At 42.8% G+C, this 24,872-nt stretch overlaps 1 protein-coding gene across 2 annotated transcripts in view; it reads right to left on the bottom strand.

Moving 5' to 3' along the window:
- The window catches only part of AGBL4 (AGBL carboxypeptidase 4), a 1,613,281-nt gene that overhangs the window by 1,565,240 nt on the left and 23,169 nt on the right, over positions 1-24,872 (bottom strand). The window contains exon 3 of one of the 2 annotated variants that reach the window (XM_077277378.1): positions 4,548-4,634. The exons of the other annotated variant lie outside the window; for it this stretch is intronic. Coding sequence (XP_077133493.1) covers positions 4,548-4,634 — 87 coding nt within the window. The remainder of the gene's footprint in view (positions 1-4,547; positions 4,635-24,872) is intronic. 2 annotated transcript variants of the gene reach the window in all.

Here is a 24,872-nt window from a genome sequence, read left to right on the forward strand (position 1 = left end):
CTTTAGTTTACTACGTGCTCTCTTAGTATCTGACGTTTGACTACCCTGTCTCACAGAATGTCCATGAGTAATGACTAGAGTCACACCACCTAGAGCTCACCATATAGATTACAAAGATGACAGCTGAACACACCTTGGTCGACAGTTGTCCCAACCCCCTCATACACATCAGTTAAGCATGCATAAGTTCTTGATAAACAGATTGGAGTAACTCGCATTCAAGACACCCATGGTAGAAGCTGATTCGGAATTAGAACAAAAATAACAGGTGAATTCCAAAATGCCCGATTCTTCTTTCCACATTGGGTGGCCATCCAACATTCATCTAAAGTGTATAGTCACCTTAAAAAGATTGTCTACACCCGTCCAATTTAAAAAAAAATTGAGGCCAGCGGGGTCTTAAAATATAAAAACATACTCACCTACTGATCCTTCACTGATTCATAGTACCAGTGCCTAGGTCCTCTTCCTATCTCCTTGTTTCCTCTTCCAACAGGGACAATTTGTTGCCAGTGATTGGCTGCAGTGGTCACAGAGTTGATGAAGACAAAGCCCACTTAATATAGATGCCTTGTTGCCTAATCTCCCATTTTGCTTTCAAAGAAATCCCATTGTGCTATTATTTCCATCACTATCACATGCAACAATTACCAGAAGGTAAGCACAAACAGATCTCATCAGGGTGAGAAAATGTCACCGGTTTCTTATAAGTGTGAATAAAATGGTCAACACTGACGAGATTTCCCTTCTTTGCCTCGGAGATGAATAATCTGTTTATTTACGAATCTATGTAAATGATCATAAGATATTGCCCTTATTCTCCTATCGATGCAGGAGCGATGGATGCTTCGTCAACCTCCTGTCTAAATATTTAGTAAACAGAAAACAAATAAAATCTGCTATATTTTTTCTATATTTGCCAACCACAGCGTTATTCTAATCAAATCTACATGTAAAGGTCATAAATCCGGCAGCCGGCAGAACAACACAAGCTACTGTGCACAAATGAACAAAACCATAGTAATATTATTTTACTCATTTGTGAACCTTTATATAGTCACCACATTACCAGCACACAGTACATTTTACTCTGTCTCCTTGGTATCCTGCAGAGCCTGTCTGCCATCTGCTATCCCCAAAATCTACAGACGGATACATGCTTAAGTCACTTATTCCTCCGGGAAAAACAGCTCCCTGCTGCTGGAGAAATGATCTATGTGCGGTACAAGCAATATGAACAAATCCTCCTCGTAAGGCACCGAGCCGAATTTACAGAATGGCGAGCACCTGCACTTTACCATATTAGCAATAGTAGCACAAGAGTTCTTCAGCAAATCTGAGTTGTGTCTGCTCAAACCTCGGCTCAGTGGAAGATGAGAACAATGGCTTCTTATGTCGGGTATTCAAGGAAAAGCTTCTCTGCACAATAGGTAATTAATACAGTATTACACAGCTACCCTGGATCTATGATAACATCGGGAACTGCGTGGAATGCTTTTGTAAACGGAGTTAACGGGATTGCTCACCTTTCAGGACCCTATACCTGTATGTTAGGTAACTGCGCTCACGACAATTCCTAAGAAAAGTTTTACTAGTGGTATGTAAGTGTCAATCACTATTTAATGTAAATGATGAAACATTAAATGCCCTGTACTTTCAGACAACTTAGTCTAATGTAATAAATACACAACCTAAGAATCGCTGAATATAAAAATGGTGTTATCTTACCCCTAAAAAATCACAGTAAATTGACAACTACTACGTGCTTCACACTTGTCTGACTTTTTAGCCACTGCCTGTTTCAAGTGTAATCCATCTCCAGCAGTGGAGACTCTGAGGTAGATAACAGGAAGTGGGGGTGGATCTATGACTCTTTACAGGAAGTGGGGGTGGATCTATGACTCTTTACAGGAAGTGGGGGTGGATCTATGACTCTTTACAGGAAGTGGGGGTGGATCTATGACTCTTTACAGGAAGTGGGGGTGGATCTACGACTCTTTACAGGAAGTGGGGTTGGTCAATGTCTCTCTACAGGAAGTGGGGATGGATCTATCTCTTTACAGGAAGTAGGGGTGGATCTATGACTCTTTACAGGGAGTGGGGTTGATCAATGTCTCTCTACAGGAAGTGGGGATGGATCTATCTCTTTACAGGAAGTGGGGGTGGATCTGTGTCTCTACAGGAAGTGGGGGTGGATCTGTCTCTATAGAGGAAGTGGGGGTGGATCTGTCTCTATAGAGGAAGTGAGGGTGGATCTGTGTCTCTACAGGAAGTGGGGGTGGATCTGTCTCTTTTTAGAGGAAGTGGGGGTGGATCTGTCTCTCTACAGGAAGTGGGAGTGGATCTGTCTCTATAGAGGAAGTGGGGGTGGATCTGTCTCTATAGAGGAAGTGGGGGTGGATCTGTGTCTCTACAGGAAGTGGGGGTGGATCTGTCTCTCTACAGGAAGTGGGGGTGGATCTGTCTCTATAGAGGAAGTGGGGGTGGATCTGTGTCTATACAGGAAGTGGGGGTGGATCTGTCTCTATACAGGAAGTGGGGGTGGATCTGTCTCTATACAGGAAGTGGGGGTGGATCTATCTCTTTACAGGAAGTGGGGTGGATCAATGTCTTTCTACAGGAAGTGGGGGTGGATCTGTCTCTATAGAGGAAGTGGGGGTGGATCTGTGTCTCTGCATGAAGTGGGGGTTGATCTGTCTCTATAGAGGAAGTGGGGGTGGATCTGTGTCTCTACAGGAAGTGGGGGTGGATCTGTCTCTATAGAGGAAGTGGGGGTGGATCTATCTCTTTACAGGAAGTGGGGTGGATCAATGTCTCATGTCTCTCTACAGGAAGTGGGGGTGGATCTATCTCTTTACAGGAAGTGGGGGTGGATCTGTCTACAGGAAGTGGGGGTGGATCTGCCTCTCTACAGGAAGTGGGGGTGGATCTGTCTCTCTACATGAAGTGGGGGTGGATCTGTCTCTATAGGGGAAGTGGGGGTGGATCTGTGTCTCTACAGGAAGTGGGGGTGGATCTGTCTCTATACAGGAAGTGGGGGTGGATCTGTCTATACAGAAAGTGGGGGTAGATCTATGTCTCTCTACATGAAGTGGGGGTGGATCAGTCTCTATACAGAAAGTGGGGGTGGATCTGTCTCTATAGAGGAAGTGGGGGTGGATCTATGTCTCTCTGCAGGAAGTGGGGGCGGATCTGTCTCTATACAGTAAGTGGGGGTGGGTCTGTCTCTATAGAGGAAGTGGGGTGGATCTATGTCTCTCTGCAGGAAGTGGGTGTGGATCTGTCTCTATACAGGAAGTGGGGGTGGATCTATGCCTCTCTTCATGAAGTGGGGTGGATCTGTCTCTATAGAGGAAGTGGGGGTGGATCTATGTCTCTCTGCAGGAAAAGGGGGTGCATCTTTCTCTATACAGCATGTGGGGGTGGATCTATGTCTCTCTACAGGAAGTGAGAGTGGATCTGTTTCTATACATGAAGTGGGGTGGATCTGTCTCTATACAGGATGTGGGGGTGGATCTGTCTCTATACAGGAAGTGGGGGTGGATCTGTCTCTATATAGGATGTGGGTGGGAGTGGATCTGTCTCTATACAGGAACTGGGGGTGGATCTGTCTATATAGGATGTGGGGGTGGACCTGTCACTATATAGGAAGTGGGGATGGATCTGTCTCTATACAGGAAGTGAGGGTGGATCTGTCTCTATACAGGAAGTGGGGGTAGATCTGTCTCTATACAGGAAGTGGGGGTGGATCTGTCTCTATACAGGAACTGGGGGTGGATCTGTCTCTATACAGGAAGTGGGGGTGAATCTGTCTCTATACAGGAAGTGGGGGTGGATCTGTCTCTATATAGGATGTGGGGGTGGATCTGTCATGATATAGGAAGTGGGGATGGATCTGTCTCTATACAAGAAGTGGAAGTGGATCTGTCTCTATATAGGAAGTGGGGTGGATCTGTCTCTATATAGGAAGTGGGGGTGGATCTATGTCTCTCTATAGGATGCTGTACCCAGCATCCTCGGTTTGGCATCCCAGGTTTCTCTTGTACTTACTAGGCCCCTATAGTCACCAGGTCCAGGATTCTGAGCCGTGGATGCTGGGCTCTGAAATAAAGACTGCCCTGGTCTGACTGTCATGGAAGACCAGAAAGGAAACCAGAACAGGGCAGCACAAATCTTTTTGCTCAACTCTAGTAACAAATTATCAGGGCAAGAGAAAGATTTTTGTGACTGTATTATTTGATTTACAAACAGGAAACAATTGCAAAAAAGGCGGGAATGCATGGCCGATGCGATAAATTCTGCCCATTTCCAGCCCGACTACCTCTTAACGACCAATGGGAGACACAGAACCTCATTTCACAATAATGGGAGGTCCAATAAGGTGGACCTTCATAATCACTCATTTATGGCAAATGATATGGATAATACTTATGCATTTTGTTTTACCTATATATTTTTAATATAGACTTATATAACATATAAAGGAAATAATCTATTATGCTTTTGTGTGATTTTTTTGCGTTAAACTTAAGACTGTTTGATTTTACCTGCGATAGAGATTCTGAAGTCTACAGAAGCCTTGTCATTATGTTTGTAAAGTGTACAATTTTCATTCCAGGCACAAACCATATAAACTAAAAGGATGGAAAATAGCATATACTGTAACTAAATATAAAAAAAAAAGAAAAATCCCAGAGAGAGTGAAATGACATTATCAATATTTCTCTATAACACACAGTCAATGACCGGCATTAGAACGTATAAAATATTATCTTTTATCTGGAAGGCGGAAACCACTCTGAAAGAGAAGTCAATGGATTCGCAACAGATCCGAAAGGTCAAAAAATGCATAAGCACAAAATAAAATCATCCTGATAAATCTTTAATATTGAAATATTCTACATTACAAAAATGTATTAAGCAAAAGACTACTTGTTACTCAGTCTCTGCTTTAATTAAGGGGGCACTGCACACAATGCCCTATCGTTCTAGCCATGGGTTTTCTAAACCCCGTGCACGAGATCTTAGTTTTAAGCTCTTTGCATCAGAGGCTCTGTCGAGGATTCTATCCATTATTCATCCACAGGTATTTTTCCGATCCACAACTTGGTGGATTCCAATAGATCCCAACTCAATGGGTCCATCAGAACCAATTGGTGTCTGTCATCTGATGCATGTGGCAGAGCGTTGAGGCTTCTGTTGTAAATGGAAACCACAACAAGGAAGTGTATAGAACCGTACCAACGAAGGGACAAGGCCAGCCATTTTTACAACAAGGGATGGGATAGTCTTGGTGCACAGGGAAGATACACAAGACAGGCTGCACACTATGCAGCAGATGCATGAAACGCACAATCTGTCTCCGCTGCAGGGAGGGTAGAGATTTTTATTGCATTTTTTTCTGCTTTAAAAAAGCTGCATTTTACAGTAACAGCAAAAGCTATGAGATTTCAGAAATCTCATGCACATGCTTGTTTTTTTCCTGACTGAATTGGAGAGCTGTAGAGTTTTTGAAAATTTGCAGCACGTCAATTTTTTCAAGGTTTTTTGAAGGTACAAAAATGTGTTAAAAAAATGCAGCACAGCATAACATTTGTGCTGCGTTATTGCAGTATTTTTTGAGACTTTGTGACTTTATTACCATGTACTGTATACAAATCATGCATGCAATCCACATGAAAAACAGCAAAACGCAGGAAAAAACGCAGCAAAAATACAGCTATTTGCTGTGTTTTATACACGGCGTTGTTGCTGCCAAGAGTGAAGGTTTTGGCTGCAGAAAAAAAACTCTTCAAAAACGCCACATGTAAACAGCAACCTAGTAGAGATTCAGTGATAAAAGAAACGCACACAAGAGGACATGAGCATCGAAGTATTATCTTCTCGTCGGACAGGTGAGAAATATGATTGTTTATAATTTTTGGTTTTTTTACAGGGGACATGGGTATCGTCAGATTATCTTCTAGTCGGAAAAGTGAGGAATATGGTTTATTATTCTGTTTTTTACAGGGGACATGGGCTTCAATGGATTATAGGTGTAAAGGTGAGTATAACTTTTTTTTAAATAAATGTGTAAAAGAGGGTTTTGAGTTTTATTTCACGTATAGTATTTTATTCTTGCTGTGTTTATTTCAAAACTTGCTATGAGGCTTGTAATGGGGGCGTCTTATAGACGCCTCTCCATTACTAACCCCTGGGCTTCATTTCATGTGCCAATCCAAAGCTGACATCAACCCCAACACTATTACCCCACTTGGCACCCCCACAGGGCAAGTAGGAAGAGTGAGGATATGGAAGCGCCATTTCTGGGGTGGCTGAGGGTTTATGTTGGTAGCCTGTGAGGTGGGGCAATATAAATGGCCCCTCCCTAGGCTATTAATATCAACCCACAGCTGTCTGTTTAGCCTTTGCTGGTTTGAATTTATAGGGGGACCCTATGTCATTTTTTTTCTGGGGTCCACTGTAAACTCATCAGGAAAGGCTAAGCAAACATCTGTGAGCTGTTGTTATAGTCTGGGAATCTTTTGGGATATCATTCCTTTTCCCAGATTATTAACATCAGCCCACAGGAGAGGGCTTTCCCTCTGCTGCTTATGAAAATTATGTGGGAGTCAGTGCCATTTTTTAAATTTAATTCTAAAATTTTACACAGGAGGCACTCAGCGGATGCTGAATACAACTCCCATCATTGTCACCTGGTCACGCTGATCACAGGGAGACAAGGTGACAACGATGAGAGCTGCCTTCAGCAGCTGGAACCTGGGAACAGTACAAACAGTACTGCTTCTTCCCAGGTGCCGGGATGTCATCCGTGTGTCATCAGTGTGCACATATGCAGCATGCAATTTGTCCGTGCTGCGAGTAAAAATCTGACATGTCTGCAGGTTTTTCAAAAAAGTCAGTGTGAAAAACCTGACACCATATTTATGTTCCTTAAAAAATGGACCACATACGGACACAAAAAACAGACGTGTGAAGGGGGCCTTAGGCATCATTCAGGCATCAGTTTTTCTCTACATCAATATATACCCTTTTTTACATGTAAAGTGCCAAGGAATAAATGGCCCTATAATAATAATTAATAATAACAAAAGACATCAACATTTCATTGGTTTCATGTATTGGCTGCTGTACTTTATGTTATAAGCCATCTTAAACTGTTTTGGATGCAGTTTGTAGCATTTTGCAATGTCTTAAAAGTTTTAGGCTCGGGAATTTATTAGCACTGTCTCATTCTAGACACAGAGGATTTTTTTTCTTCTTAGTTTTGGAATATTTTATATTCTTAGAGTCATTCTGATCATTTTAAATGTCATATACCATGAATATATTAAGCCTTACATTTCCTGCATTAATGGCGGTAATTTTGCTGAAGGATTTTTTTTCCCCACGATTTTCACTCAAAAAGTATTTAGATGTAAATGCAGCATTAAGGCAGTTTCAGGCAGCCATAAACCAGCCACATCTTTGTATTCATATTCATATAGAAGGCTTTCAATGTAAATGCAAATAGATTGGCCCGTTGGTGGGAACCAATGACAGTGGCTGCGTGGTCATGTAAAGTGTCATCATCACGAGTGGCGTGGGTAAGAGAAGGATCATCGAAACGGGAACTGAAAATCGATAACATTACAATTTTTTTTACGAAAGTTATTCTTAAAAGAATCGTGAGTCGTGACTAGTAAAAGATATACTCATCCCCAGTAGGTCCTGCTCTGATGCCTACCCGGTCCCTGCTGGTTTATGTTTCCTAGTGTCGATCTTGACATACTGGGAAAAGTTCCCAAATGTCAAACACATTAATTTGGCTCAATTTACCCAATAAAAGCTAAAGGAAAGTAATTGGTCCGGTAAGCCTATGAGCCTTGCAGCCTTCAACTGAAGGTATAAGTCAGGAGATCCTCATGATGTATACCGTTGATGTAGGCTATAAAACTGCCTTAGAAGATTTGTGTTTGTTACCCAGTGCTTTACCTGATTGCTTATATGCAATAATCCAGACACATTCTGATTGATATTTCCTTACTCATAAAAGTACAAAAGACAGCAGCTTCATTAGACATCAGACTACAGGTGAGGAAATTAGGTCTTCACTTAAAGAGTAACTAAACTTTTTTCCTGCACACAGCTCAGCACACAGGAGCTCACAGCTCATAAGACAGGAGCGCACAGCTCAGCAGACAGGAGCTCACAGCTCAGCAGACAGGAGCTCACAGCTCACCAGACAGGAGCGCACAGCTCAGCTGACAGGAGCGCACAGCTCAGCAGACAGGAGCTCACAGCTCAGCAGACAGGAGCGCACAGCTCAGCAGACAGGAGCGCACAGCTCAGCAGACAGGAGCGCACAGCTCAGCAGACAGGAGCTCACAGCTCAGCAGACAGGAGCGCACAGCTCAGCAGACAGGAGCGCACAGCTCAGCAGACAGGAGCACACAGCTCAGCAGACAGGAGCGCATAGCTCAGCAGACAGGAGCGCACAGCTCAGCAGACAGGAGCGCATAGCTCAGCAGACAGGAGCGCACAGCTCAGCAGACAGGAGCGCACAGCTCAGCAGACAGGAGCTCACAGCTCAGCAGACAGGAGCGCACAGCTCAGCAGACAGGAGCTCACAGCTCAGCAGACAGAAGCGCACAGCTCAGCAGACAGAAGCTCACAGCTCAGCAGACAGGAACTCACAGCTCAGCAGACAGGAGCTCACAGCTCAGCAGACAGGAGCTCACAGCTCCTATCTAAGTGTGCACACAGAGTGGGGCATGGATTCAAAAGAAAGCATAGGCCATAAAGTCTATGCTTTCCATTCTCCGGTCTGTGAGTGCACTCAGACAGGAGCTGTGAGCTCCTATCTGCTAAGCTGTGCCCTTCTTAGCGCTTTATTGCATGATTGGTGTGGGTCTCCGGAACGGGATCTTTAAAGATCCGCAGGCAATTCAAGTGCCAGCAAAATATGAAAAATCAGGAAGAAAGTCTAGTTACTCTTTAACTTTCCCTGTGTCTGTGATGTATTTCCTGATTGTATTCTGAATTTCTTGCAGTTAAATTGTCATGATCCCGCTGCTCAGTGTGTCTTGGATGCAGAGATAGATAGCTGAGCAGAGCAGATAGCTGATAGTGGGGTGAGCAGAGCTGTTAGTATTTTGATAGCTCATTTGTCCGATCTGGTGCAGGGAAGCGCTAACCTGCCAGTATTTTGATAGATAGCTCATTCTTCCAATCTTTTGCAGAGGCGTGCTGAGCTGACAGTATTTTGATAGACAGCTCAGCGATCCAATCTGGTGCAGAGGCGTGCTGAGTGGTCGGTAATTTGATAGAAAGCTCAGCTGTCCAATCTTAGACTGTGTGGTGCTGAGCTTCCTTCAGGTGTTCCCTGTTCTAAATGATTACCCAGCTACTTAGCTAAGCTGTCAGCTGCAGATCACTGCCAATCGTAGCATTTGAGAGGTGGTGCTTTGCCTTGTTACTTTGCTCTGTTTTGTTAATCTATTGCTGTCTGACCTTCGATATCATTCTGACCAACCATTTGCCTAGCCTCTTTGCTCCGATCCATTATCTTCCTGGTATTCTGACCTCGGACCATTACTTGACTACGCCTTTGTCTTTTCCCTATGTGTTCTTTTGGTATCTGGCCCGGCAACGTTTGACTACCCTGCATTACGGCTTGTCCGTGAGTAGTGACTAGCCTCACATTTTACAGAAATATTTAACGGGCTGTCAAGAATCATTAAAAAACATGACCACGCTGCTCATCCAGCAGAATAACAAAATTAATATTATTTACTGCTGCTTCCCAGAATTATTTCTTGAAATACCTGCAGCAGTCACATTCCATCTTAACCAGAAGAAACAGTCCAACAGCTCTTTCTTCTGACTGAGATCAATTGTGACCCCTAGAGCCAATAAATGGCCACTGATAGGCTGCAGCTGTCACCTGACATTCCCCACCATGTGGAAGCCCAGAGACCAACAGCAGTATTCAGGACGATTTCAATAAGTTTGTGTTTTTTCATGATACGATGACCATAGGTCCATTTCTAACTTCTTCCTGACACCCGCTGTATAAATGATCGCTTTTACTGCATGGTTCATAGAGTAAGGTCATGTCCACGTGTTACAAATTTACAGATTTTTCTGCAGCAAAAACCAGAGAGTTGGCAGGAAAAACGCTGTGTAAAATAATGTGTTTTTGTTGTGCTTTTTGTGTGCACTTTTGATACGTTAATACTTGCATTTTAATCCCATTCATCTGAATGGGTGAAAAACGGTTAAAAAATTGACACAATGCAGATCTGAAAAAAACTTTTTGAAGGTTCAGATCTGAAAGGAGAAAATAAGCAATGTGTGCATGAGATTTCAGAAATCTTATTCACTTTGCTTGTACTGTAAAACGCCAAATTATTTCTATGGCAAAACACGTGAAAAAATTTAGTCAATAATGCGTCAAAAACGCAATCTGTGAACATACCCTAAGAAAACAAATAAATGAATAAATCAGAATTAAAAGAGAGAAAAAATATTATGTAGCCTATAATGGTCTGAATAAAAAATGTCTACTCATCTTGCAAAAAACAAGATCCCACCTAGATCTATGATGAGTCAGTGGACTCAGGTTAGGGGTTAGGACAATACTGGTAAATCAAAAACTCTGGAAAAGAAACCGGGCTCCCAAAAAACAATACAGCAAATTCTGTGCTCCAAAGCCAAATGTCCCCCTTCCGAGCCTACAGTGAGCTCAAATGCACATAATGTATATATGGAAATGTGGCAGTGGTGTAGGGAAAACCCACTTAAAGGGGTTGTTCCGGTCTCAATGACTGATGACCGATGTAGGATAGATCATCAATATGAGATTGTTGAAGGTCCCACATCTGGCACCCCATCAATCTGCTGAAAATTACTCCAGCAACTGCTCCGACTTTGAGTACTGAACATAATCTCCCTGAAAGTGATTAGTCTAATTAGTCTATGTTATTATTTGACTAATTGCACATCACTGTATTGCACAGCACATATTTTTGCACTTTAGCTCGTTGACACATTGGTCATTCACACCATATCTATGTAGGTAAGAATTCACCTTCCATAACACACAACATAGCACTCTACTATATAGATGTTACAACTACACTTGCTTCATACTTCTTATTCAGATACACAGAACATCTTGCATTATTTATTTTAAAAATGTTTATGGTTCTTTACAGAGATGTGAGCTATTCATAGGATTACTTGCATCATATGGGACATTATCACATAGCACCTTTAAGTTTCATAGATATATATATATATATATATATATATATATATATATATTGTAGCATGGCTAAAGGGTGTCTAATCGATGGGAGGTATGTATCACAGAGAAGGCTTGTCGCTGTGATGTGACCCGGAGTGTTTTCTGTAATGCACATAAAGTAATGAGGAATTGTGTAGTATATTTGGGTCCGGGTTACGGGTAGCTATGAGAGATGGGAGGGTCTGGCTACCCATATACCTCACCCCTGGGTAAGGGGCATAACCATGCCTGTCTATGTTTGTGTCAGGACCTGTGGTGATGTCACAACCACATGTCTAATCATGTGATGGGTTCTGGGTGTGGTTTCAGGCTACATAATAGAGGTGTGTTTGGCACATGGGAGAGTGTTTGGAAGTCTGTCAGAGTGGACACACTTCCATGTGTCTTGGCTGGACACTGCAGAGTGGCCTGTGTGTTGGATGGTTCCAAGTGGGGACAGACGTCCTGGAAGCACACAGAGACCATATTTAGGCTGGAGAGCCTACGTGCTGGACATGGCACAGCCTGTATGCCTACAGGTCTGAGGGAGAGCGGAGCTCTACTATGGACACTGAGGACTTATCCGTCTGATGTAAGACTGTTTACCTTTGTTTTGCTGACTTAAATGGTTTATGGAGTGAATAAACCTACATGAACGCTGAAGAGAATACGCCTCCTGTTTCCTCCTATGCACCTGAGCGAGTGAATCCCTACAATATATATATATATATATATATATATATATATATATATATATATATATATATATACAGTACAGACCAAAAGTTTGGACACACTTTCTCATTTAAAGATTTTTCTGCATTTTCATGACTATGAAAATTGTACATTAACACTGAAGGCATCAAAACTATGAATTAACACATGTGGAATTATATACTTAACAAAAGAGTGTGACACAACTGAAATTATGTCTTATATTCTAGGTTCTTCAAAGTAGCCACCTTTTGCTTTGATGACTGCTTTGCACACTCTTGGCATTCTCTTGATGAGCTTCAAGAGGTAGTCACCGGGAATGGTCTTCCAACAATCTTGAAGGAGTTCCCAGAGATACTTAGCATTTGTTGGCCCTTTTGCCTTCACTCTGCGGTCCAGCTCACCCCAAACCATCTCGATTGGGTTCAGGTCTGGTGACTGTGGGGGCCAGATCATCTGGAGTAGCACCCCATCACTCTCCTTCTTGGTCAAATAGCCCTTACACAGCCTGGAGGTGTGTTTGGTGTCATTGTCCTGTTGAAAAATAAATGATGGTCCAGCTAAACCCAAACCGGATGGAATAGCATGCCGCTGCAAGATGCTGTGGTCCCCATGCTGGTTCAGTATGCCTTCAATTTTGAATAAATCCCCAACAGTGTCACCAGCAAAGCACCCCCACACCATCACACCTCCTCCTCCATGCTTCACGGTGGGAACCAGGCATGTAGAGTACATCCGTTCACCATTTCTGCATCGCACAAAGACACGGTGGTTGGAACCAAAGATCTCAAATTTGGACTCATCAGACCAAAGCACAGATTTCCACTGGTCTAATGTCCAATCCTTGTGTTCTTTAGCCCAAACAAGCCTCTTCTGCTTGTTGCCTGTCCTTAGCAGTGGTTTCCTAGCAGCTATTTTACCATGAAGGCCTGCTGCACAAAGTCTCCTCTTAACAGTTGTTGTAGAGATGTGTCTGCTGCTAGAACTCTGTGTGGCATTGTCCTGGTCTCTAATCTGAGCTGCTGTTAACCTGCGATTTCTGAGGCTGGTGACTCGGATAAACTTATCCTCAGAAGCAAAGGTGACTCTTGGTCTTCCTTTCCTGTGGTGGTCCTCATGTGAGCCAGTTTCTTTGTAGCGCTTGATGGTTTTTGCCACTGCACTTGGGAACACTTTCAAAGTTTTCCCAATTTTTCGGACTGACTGACCTTCATTTCTTAAAGTAATGATGGCCACTCGCTTTTCTTTACTTAGCTGCTTTTTTCTTGCCATAATACAAATTCTAACAGTCTATTCAGTAGGACTATCAGCTGTGTATCCACCAGACTTCTGCACAACACAACTGATGGTCCCAACCCCATTTATAAGGCAAGAAATCCCACTTATTAAACCTGACAGGGCACACCTGTGAAGTGAAAACCATTCCCGGTGACTACCTCTTGAACCTCATCAAGAGAATGCCAAGAGTGTGCAAAGCAGTCATCAAAGCAAAAGGTGGCTACTTTGAAAAACCTAGAATATAAGACATATTTTCAGTTGTTTCACACTTTTTTGTTAAGTATATAATTCCACATGTGTTAATTCATAGTTTTGATACCTTCAGTGTGAATGTACAATTTTCAGTCATGAAAATACAGAAAAATCTTTAAATGAGAAGGTACAGGGTTTGGACAAAATAATGGAAACACCTAACGTTCTGGCATCATAATCTTCGAACATGTGATAAACATGCAAATCGTGACATGACATGTTTTGTAGTTGATTATTTGTGTTATGTGATATGTGTATGTAAATTAACTGTTTGTTTTGCATAATTGTAAGAACATTGATGAGAACCTGATACCAATGACAGACCTCTCGGATTTTCAAAGAGGCCAAATTGTTGGTGCTCGTATGGCAGGTGCTAGTGTAACAGAAAGTGCCCGAATGCTTGGCGTGTCAAGAGGTACTGTCTCCAAAGTAATGACTGCATTTGAAAGAGAAGGAAAAATGTCCGCAGCAAAGCACAGGTCCGGCTGAAAGTCAAAGTTGACTGAGAGAGACCGTCGAACTCTAAAGCGAATTGTGAGAGAGGATTGCAAGACCACGGCTCCGAAAATCACTGCTGAGCTCAATGAACATCTACAGAATCCAGTTCCCATGAAAACTGTTCTTTGGGAGCTGCACAAATCTGGATTCCACGGAGGAGCTGCAATTAGAAAACCGCTGCTCTCAATGACAAATGTTTTCCAAGAAACCTCCAGAATTGGTCCCTCAAGCAGTGGAAACATGTGATATTCTCAGACGAATCGTTTACCCTATTTCTGACCTCCGGCCGAGTGTACGTTTGGAGAAAGCAGAAAGAAGCATTCCATCCAGACTGCCTTCTCCCAACCGTAAAACATGGTGGAGGCTCTGTGATGATCTGGGGTGCTATTTCGTGGAGAGCTGCCGGGCCAGTGATATCCCTTCATGGAAGAATTAACAGCCGAGATTATTTAGGCATTTTAGGCGACCAAGTGCATCCAATGGTTCAAGCACTGTTCCCGGAGGGGAACGCCATCTTTCAGGATGATAATGCACCAATTCATACAGCTAGAATCATTAAAGCATGGCACGAGGAACATTCTAATGAAGTTGAGCATCTCATCTGGCCCCCACAATGCCCAGACCTCAACATTATTGAGCATTTATCGTCGATTTTAGAGATTCAAGTTAGACGTCGATTTCCGCCGCCATCGTCGCTCAAAGAACTGGAGGGTGTTTTAACTGCAGAATGGGCTAAAATTCCTTTGGAAACAATTCACACCTTTTATGAATCCATACCTCGGAGAATTGAGGCTGTAATCGCCACAAAAGATGGACCTACACCATATTAAACTAACTTTTGTTTATGTTTCCAGGTGTTTCCATTATTTTGTCCAACCCTGTATGTCCAAACTTTTGGTCTGTACTGTATATTTGGTGAAATAAGTATTGAACAAGTCAACAATTTTTAAGTAAATCTATTTCTAAAGATGCTGTTTACATGAAATTCTCACCAGATGTCGATAACAGCTCATCCATTCCACACAGACAAAAAAATCAAACCATACATGTCCATAAATTAAGTTGTGTGTAATAATGAGAAATGACATAGGGAAAAAGTATTACACATTCTTACTGAAATGTATTTAATACTTTGTTCAAAAGCCTTTGTTGGTTATGACTGATTCATTTCTCCATTCATAACTCCTTATTATCAATTATGAAGTTTGTCAGTGCCATATGCGGAAAAACAGCCCCACACCATGATGTTCCCACCTCCAAACTTTACTGTTGGTATAGTATTTTTGGGGGTGATATGCAGCGCCTTTTGGCCTCCAAACATAGTGTGTATTCCGGCATCCAAACAGTTTAATTTTGATCTCATCTGACCAGACTGTATTCTCCCAGTATTTCACAGGCTTGTCTAAATGTTGTTGAGCAAACTTTAAACGCACTTGAACATGCTTTTTGTTCAGCAATGGTGTCTTGCGTTGTCCGCGAGCAAACAGGTCACGGAGGGTGAGTGCATTACTTAGTTTTCTTTGAAACAATTGTACCTGCTGATTCTAGGTTTTTCTGCAGCTCTCCACAGGTGATCCTTGGCTCCTGGACAACTGTTTTGGCAATTCCTTTTACTTCTCTGTGTGAAATCTTGCAGGGAGCTAATTTATGGTGAAATTATGTTCTTTCCAGTTCCAGATTACGGCCCACTGGAGCCTTCAGTAGTTTAGAAATTCTTCTGCAACCAATGTCATCAGTATGTTTTGCAACAATAAGGTTGGAAATGTCTTGATACAGTTCACTGGTTTTACCCATCATGAGATGTTTCTAGTGTGGCACCTTGGTAATGAGACGCCTTTTTATTAGCCATCAGTAGAAACAGCTGATATTACTTTCCAATTACTGATAGATTTCAGCTGGTGCCATGACTTTCCATGGCTTTTTGCACCTCTTTCTTCATGTATTCAACACTTTTTCCATCTGTCATTTCTCATTCTCACAATTTATGAGCAATTTCTGATATTTACATAAATAAATGTAAATGTAATTGACCTAAATTTATTACTAAAATAAAGTACATTGTGCACTCAAAAAAATTACAATCTAAGAAACCTTGGGATTGTTAGAAATATTCTAAAGTTGTTATTCCATTAAGTCATGGGTAGATTACAAAAATGGGGCTCTGTCAACCCCATTTAAGCTCCATTGTTTAGCTGTTAAACTAAAACAAAAAGCTAACTTTAAGCTCAAAATTTGCACCAATGTTTTGGTTAATTTTTGGTGTAAGGTATCAGACCCTTTCTTCTCAGTCACTTGTCTTTTCATTGAGGCCCTTCTCCCTTGTCGGACAAGACACCGAAGGTTTCTAAGACACATAAAAATAAGGGGAGCGTCATGAAAGAGCGTTTCTTCTTGGGCCAGAATTCTAGCACATTTGGCTTAATTAATTTGACAAATGTCTAAAAGAAAGTTATAAAACTGTAAAACCCTCTTTTATTAAGAATCTCAGCAGTCTTAGGGTACTTTACTCTATCTGCCACTTTTCTGTTGAAAATGGGGGGCAGAAGATGTAAACCAACACAAGAGTGCAAAACCTGACTACACTGTGTTTGCCTGTAGTCTGTTACCATAGAGACACAGCAGTTTCTTAATTAAGACTATTTGTAAATTTGCGTCATTTTTAATTTTCGATGCATTGGACTAACAAACTGGTCTCAAAAACGTACATATGACTTAAAAGGGCTCGGAAGGAGAAGTTTCATATTAAAGTACTTGGCAGTATAAATTTGGGAACGGAATTTGGTTCCTTGCCTGTAGGCAAAAAATGTTCCACTAATTGCTCTGTGCTTCCTCTCAGAATCCATAGTGTTTCATGTGCCTCTGCATCTTGGAATTTTACTCTAGTAACAATGGAGAAATAAGTAAGTCTGTATAACCACTTCTAACAGAGAAATGGCTATGAAAGCTTCCTTGATCTGATCTAATTCTTCCTTCCCTTTGTAAAGTCACAATCATTCCAAGCACACTGTCAATTGCAATGTTTTTTTTCTTATCAAGATAATTTCTGCAAGTTACACAGGGTTCACGGCGAGAAGAAGAAAAATTAAATTCTATTTAAATAACTTAAGTTAATAAGACATTCATGACGAAGAAAAGGGGAAAAAAAGTAGGTAAAGATATCTCATGTTGGCAAAACAATTATTTCGCTCAGTCGTTCTACTAAAAAGGTATTAAGAAACAAATTAAATTTCTGTATCTGTATTCTGCGTCAGTGCAGTCTAGTGTCTTACTGCAGTATGAGGGTGGAAAGAGAAGTATTACTATTGAGAAATTAAGCTGTTATATTCTGGCTTCTTTACGCTAATATCTTTATAATGACTTATTTATGATAGTTTATTATTTTATATTTTTCTAATTTATATGGTTAGTCTGTAGTCATGAAGACACATACATAATGTATAGACACAAAGTTAATGGCATATTTATAATTAAAGTGGTTGTCCCACAATTACAACTTATCACTAATTCACAGACGGGTGACAAGTGTCTGATAGCGATAGGGCTCCTACCACTGTTTCGGCCCATCGTTTGGCCATCAGCAATTTTAGAGCGTTCAATCGGCTGTTCTCTATGAGAAAGCAGCCGACTGATAGGTCTGCTGGGGTTTATCTCACATCCGATATCGGGCATGGTCGATATGCTAACAAATCTTTGACCATCAGTTGGCCGGTGCCCCCATACACATTAGACTATCAGCCGAACCCATCGGTATCGGCAGGTTAAACGGACTTAAGTCTAATGTTCATGTGGGTCTTAAGAGTTCGTTGTCTTCTGACTGTAAGGAGCAGCAGTTTGATTTGCATGCTATCATGACGATCATTAAGCCTTTACCTATGGACGGTCATTTCATTGCCTGTTTACACAAGCAGAGCAAAGTAAACGATGCGCACTGAGCGATCTGTAACACAGGGTGGGCCATTTATATGGATACAGGGTTGAGATCTGGAGACTGGCTAGGCCACTCCAGGACCTAGAAATGCTTCTTACGAAGCCAGTCTTTCGTTGCCCTGGCGGTGTGCTTTGGATCATTGTCATGTTGAAAGACCCAGCCACGTTTCATCTTCAATGCCCTTGCTGATGGAAGGAGGTTTGCACTCAAAATCTCACGATACATGGCCCCATTCATTCTTTCATGTACCCGGATCAGTCGTCCTGGCCCCTTTGCAGAGAAACAGCCCCAAAGCATGATGTTTCCACCACCATGCTTTACAGTAGGTATGGTGTTTGATGGATGCAACTCAGTATTTTTTTTCCTCCAAACACGACAAGTTGTGTTTCTACCAAACAGTTCCAGATTGGTTTCATCAGACCATAGGACATTCTCCCAAAACTCCTCTGGATCATCCATATGCTCTCTAGCAAACTTCAGACGGGCCCAGACATGTACTGGCTTAAGCAGTGGGACACGTCTGGCACTGCAGGATCTGAGTCCATGGTGGCGTAGTGTGTTACTTATGGTAGGCCTTGTTACATTGGTCCCAGCTCTCTGCAGTTCATTCACTAGGTCCCCCCGCGTGGTTCTAGGATTTTTGCTCACCGTTCTTGTGATCATTCTGACCCCACGGGGTGGGATATTGCGTGGAGCCCCAGATCGAGGGAGATTATCAGTGGTCTTGAATGTCTTCCATTTTCGAATTATTGCTCCCACTGTTGATTTCTTCACTCCAAGCTGGTTGGCTATTGCAGATTCAGTCTTCCCAGCCAGGTGCAGGGCTACAATTTTGTTTCTGGTGTCCTTTGACAGCTCTTTGGTCTTCACCATAGTGGAGTTTGGAGTCAGACTGTTTGAGGGTGTGCACAGGTGTCTTTTTATACTGATAACAAGTTTAAACAGGTGCCATTACTACAGGTAATGAGTGGAGGAAAGAGGAGACTCTTAAAGAAGAAGTTACAGGTCTGTGAGAGCCAGAAATCTTGATTGTTTGTTTCTGACCAAATACTTATTTTCCACCAGAATATGCAAATAAAATGATAAAAAAAACAGACAATGTGATTTTCTGGATTTTTTTTTCTCAGTTTGTCTCCCATAGTTGAGGTCTACCTATGATGTAAATTACAGACGCCTCTCATCTTTTTAAGTGGTGGAACTTGCACTATTGCTGACTGACTAAATACTTTTTTGCCCCACTGTATATATATATATATATATATATATATATATATATATATATATATATATATATATATACAGTATATATATATATATATATTGCTCCATTCAATGCCGAGAATTGCAAATTAACTCCTATTCTCTTGATCGGCGGGATTGCTGGATGTCAGACCCTCACCAATTTGATGTTGACCTAATATAAATGTATGTCTTCAAAATAAGATGTCTGGACAACCCCTTTACGCCACTGAGCATGTGTGATCGTGGACACGTCAGCTCCTATTCTCTAGATGAGTGGCGTGCTGGGTGTCAGATCTCCATCTATCTGATATTGATGATTTATCCTAAATAAATTGTCAATATGAGATGCCCAGATAACCTGTCGTACAAAGAACTCATAAAGCTGTGTATTAGACAGCAGGTACCACCATGGAAGACCACTAAATACATTTTTAATTATATTTCACTTTTCAGACAATTACTTTGAAATATCAGACACAATTGGGATTTTTTTCATTGGAGGAGAGGCAAAAAACAGCAGTTTAGACTGGAAGTGGCTGTTTGTTTATTCCTGTTTTTCTTCTTCAATGTATTTAACTATTTGAGTAGTTAAGTAAAATGTTCATTGAGTGAAACATCTCTTTAAAACCTCAGTAAAAGAAAAATAGTAATATATATGTTATACTTAATAAAATATACTTCGCTCATCCTTTCTCTGTGATAGGTTGACATCCATCGCAAGTTAGATGACCACAGCAGGTACTGCAACTGCCACCCAACACTGTGACTATTTATTTATTAAGTCAAAAGTTGCCAGATGCCACGTTCCGGGGTCAGATACCATAGGAGAACGTAGTAAACTAAATGGGAAAGGCAAAGCCGAAGTCAGGTAATGGTACAAGGTCAGAATACCAGGAAGATAGCAGATCAGAGCTAAGAGGGCTAGGCAAATGGATGATCAGAATGAGGTCCAAGGTCAGGCAGCAACAGATCAACAAACAAAGCACAGGAATATAAGGCAAAGCACCACAGATCAAATGCTACTATTGGCAGAGATCCGGGACAGACAGTTAAGCTAAGTAGCTGAGTAATCATTTAGAACAGGGAACACCTGAAGGAAGCTCAGCACCTCACAGTCTCAGATTGGATGGCTGAAATGTCTATCAAAATACCAACAGCTCAGCACTCCCCTGCACTAGATTGGATGACTGAGCTGTCATTCACTTCATCCAAGACACACTGAGCAGAGGAATCGAGGGATCGTGATATACCGTATTTTTCGGACTATAAGACGCACCGGACTATAAGGCGCACCCAGGTTTTAGAGGTGGAAAATAGGGAAAAAATATTTGAAGCAAAAAAATGTGGTAAAATATTTAATAACATAAATAACATACTATTATATGTGGTATTATTATATATAATAGTATGCTATTATGTTGGAAGCTGCGGGACCAGTGTGGTGTCTGTGAAGTACTATATGAAGATGCTGGAGGGTGAGTATAAGAATGGGGGCACAGGGCTTATATTGAAAGCTCCACTCCAGCACTGCAAAATAACACTGGAGTGCTGCTTTAAAATCCCATGGGAGAACTATAACTCCCAGCATGTCCTGCAGATCCTATGACATGCTGGGAGTTATAGTTCACCAAAGGAGTGGCAGAGTGCTTTATTGTGTTTTGTAAAGACTAACCTCTTAATTGTGGCAGCCAGCCAGCCAGCCACTGTGGTGAGGTAAAGCATCCCATGACTGCACACACAGAGCCCTCCCTCTTGTTGCCTTTCCACAGCACAGGTTATAAGAGGAAGCCAGCAGATTCCAGTGGGGACTCTGAAGGACCTGTGATGATGTCAAGAAGAGGGAGGGCTCTGAGCTGCCATGTGATGCTCCAGCCCGCCCACTTCTGACATCACACAGGTCCTCCTTGTGCACAGCACTCAGCGTCCAGCCCAGGCAGGTATGCAGCGATCTCCTCTCCCCTGGCCCCTGCTGCCTCCGCCTCCCCCGGACACACAGATTTCCCCAGCTGCTGCAGGAATCCAGCGCTGAGGAAACCATGTGTGTCCCTGCTTAAGTGCAGTATTCATTTTCTGCTCCCTGCTCATCTCTCAGGTGACAGGTGGGCAGGGAGTAGCTAATGAATATTCACTGCACTTAATCATCGGGACCACATGGTTTCCCCAGCACTGATTCCTGGCAGTGGGGACATTTTTCTGCCTTCTGAAGTGGGATAACTGTTATGATTCTCAATGGCAAGAGAACATAGCCCAGCAAACATAAGTACTAGCTCTTGGAAGGATGGAAACTAAACTGACCATGAACTAAACCTGCCGCACAACTAACAGTAGCCGGGTAGCGTTGCCTACGTTTTTTATCCCTAGACGCCCAGCACCGGCCGGAGGACTAACTAATCCTGGCAGAGGAAAATATAGTCCTGGCTCACCTCTAGAGAAATTTCCCCGATAGGCAGACAGAGGCCCCCACATATATTGGCGGTGATTTTAGATGAAATGACAAACGTAGTATGAAAATAGGTTTAGCAAAATTGAGGTCCGCTTACTAGATAGCAGGAAGACAGAAAGGGCACTTTCATGGTCAGCTGAAAACCCTATCAAAATACCATCCTGAAATTACTTTAAGACTCTAGTATTAACTCATAACATCAGAGTGGCAATTTCAGATCACAAGAGCTTTCCAGACACAGAAACGAAACTACAGCTGTGAACTGGAACAAAATGCAAAAACAAACGAGGACTAAAGTCCAACTTAGCTGGGAGTTGTCTAGCAGCAGGAACATGCACAGAAAGGCTTCTGATTACAATATGACCGGCATGGAAGTGACAGAGGAGCAAGGTTAAATAGCGACTCCCACATCCTGATGGAAACAGGTGAACAGAGGGGATGATGCACACCAGTTCAATTCCACCAGTGGCCACCGGGGGAGCCCAAAATCCAATTTCACAACAGTACCCCCCCCTCAAGGAGGGGGCACCGAACCCTCACCAGAACCACCAGGGCGATCAGGATGAGCCCTATGAAAGGCACGGACCAGATCGGAGGCATGAACATCAGAGGCAGTCACCCAAGAATTATCCTCCTGACCGTATCCCTTCCATTTGACCAGATACTGGAGTTTCCGTCTGGAAACACGGGAGTCCAAGATTTTTTCCACAACGTACTCCAACTCGCCCTCAACCAACACCGGAGCAGGAGGCTCAACGGAAGGCACAACCGGTACCTCATACCTGCGCAACAATGACCGATGAAAAACATTATGAATAGAAAAAGATGCAGGGAGGTCCAAACGGAAGGACACAGGGTTAAGAATCTCCAATATCTTGTACGGGCCGATGAACCGAGGCTTAAACTTAGGAGAAGAAACCCTCATAGGGACAAAACGAGAAGACAACCACACCAAGTCCCCAACACAAAGCCGAGGACCAACCCGACGCCGGCGGTTGGCAAAAAGCTGAGTCTTCTCCTGGGACAACTTCAAATTGTCCACTACCTGCCCCCAAATCTGATGCAACCTCTCCACCACAGCATCCACTCCAGGACAATCCGAAGATTCCACCTGACCAGAAGAAAATCGAGGATGAAACCCCGAATTACAGAAAAAAGGAGACACCAAGGTGGCAGAGCTGGCCCGATTATTGAGGGCAAACTCCGCTAAAGGCAAAAAAGCAACCCAATCATCCTGATCTGCAGACACAAAACACCTCAAATATGTCTCCAAGGTCTGATTCGTCCGCTCGGTCTGGCCATTAGTCTGAGGATGGAAAGCAGACGAGAAAGACAAATCTATGCCCATCCTAGCACAGAATGCTCGCCAAAATCTAGACACGAATTGGGTTCCTCTGTCAGAAACGATATTCTCCGGAATACCATGCAAACGGACCACATTTTGAAAAAACAGAGGAACCAACTCGGAAGAAGAAGGCAACTTAGGCAGGGGAACCAAATGGACCATCTTAGAGAAACGGTCACACACCACCCAGATGACAGACATCTTCTGAGAAACAGGAAGATCCGAAATAAAATCCATAGAGATGTGCGTCCAGGGCCTCTTCGGGATAGGCAAGGGCAACAACAATCCACTAGCCCGAGAACAACAAGGCTTGGCCCGAGCACAAACGTCACAAGACTGCACAAAGCCTCGCACATCTCGAGACAGGGAAGGCCACCAGAAGGACCTTGCCACCAAATCCCTGGTACCAAAGATTCCAGGATGACCTGTCAACGCAGAAGAATGAACCTCAGAAATGACTTTACTGGTCCAATCATCAGGAACAAACAGTCTACCAGGTGGGCAACGATCAGGTCTATCCGCCTGAAACTCCTGCAAGGCCCGCCGCAGGTCTGGAGAAACGGCAGACAATATCACTCCATCCTTAAGGATACCTGTAGGTTCAGAGTTACCAGGGGAGTCAGGCTCAAAACTCCTAGAAAGGGCATCCGCCTTAACATTCTTAGAACCCGGCAGGTAGGACACCACAAAATTAAACCGAGAGAAAAACAACGACCAGCGCGCCTGTCTAGGATTCAGGCGTCTGGCGGACTCAAGATAAATTAGATTTTTGTGGTCAGTCAATACCACCACCTGATGTCTAGCCCCCTCAAGCCAATGACGCCACTCCTCAAAAGCCCACTTCATGGCCAAAAGCTCCCGATTCCCAACATCATAATTCCGCTCGGCGGGCGAAAATTTACGCGAGAAAAAGGCACAAGGTCTCATCACGGAACAATCGGAACTTCTCTGCGACAAAACTGCCCCAGCTCCGATTTCAGAAGCGTCGACCTCAACCTGAAAAGGAAGAGCAACATCAGGCTGACGCAACACAGGGGCGGAAGAAAAGCGGCGCTTAAGCTCCCGAAAGGCCTCCACAGCAGCAGGGGACCAATCAGCAACATCAGCACCCTTCTTAGTCAAATCAGTCAATGGTTTAACAACATCAGAAAAACCAGCAATAAATCGACGATAAAAGTTAGCAAAGCCCAAAAATTTCTGAAGACTCTTAAGAGAAGAGGGTTGCGTCCAATCACAAATAGCCTGAACCTTGACAGGATCCATCTCGATGGAAGAGGGGGAAAAAATATATCCCAAAAAGGAAATCTTTTGTACCCCAAAAACGCACTTAGAACCCTTCACACACAAGGAATTAGACCGCAAAACCTGAAAAACCCTCCTGACCTGCTGGACATGAGAGTCCCAGTCATCCGAAAAAATCAAAATATCATCCAGATACACAATCATAAATTTATCCAAATAATCACGGAAAATGTCATGCATAAAGGACTAAAAGACTGAAGGGGCATTTGAAAGACCAAAAGGCATCACCAAATACTCAAAGTGGCCCTCGGGCGTATTAAATGCGGTCTTCCACTCATCCCCCTGCTTAATTCGCACCAAATTATACGCCCCACGGAGATCTATCTTAGAGAACCACTTGGCCCCCTTTATGCGAGCAAACAAATCAGTCAGCAGTGGCAACGGATATTGATATTTAACCGTGATTTTATTCAAAAGCCGATAATCAATACACGGTCTTAAAGAGCCATCTTTCTTAGCCACAAAGAAAAAACCGGCTCCTAAGGGAGATGACGAAGGACGAATATGTCCCTTTTCCAAGGACTCCTTTATATATTCTCGCATAGCAGCATGTTCAGGCACAGACAGATTAAATAAACGACCCTTAGGGTATTTACTACCC

Source organism: Ranitomeya variabilis, chromosome 8 (genome assembly GCF_051348905.1).
Source record: "Ranitomeya variabilis isolate aRanVar5 chromosome 8, aRanVar5.hap1, whole genome shotgun sequence".
NCBI lineage: Eukaryota > Metazoa > Chordata > Amphibia > Anura > Dendrobatidae > Ranitomeya > Ranitomeya variabilis.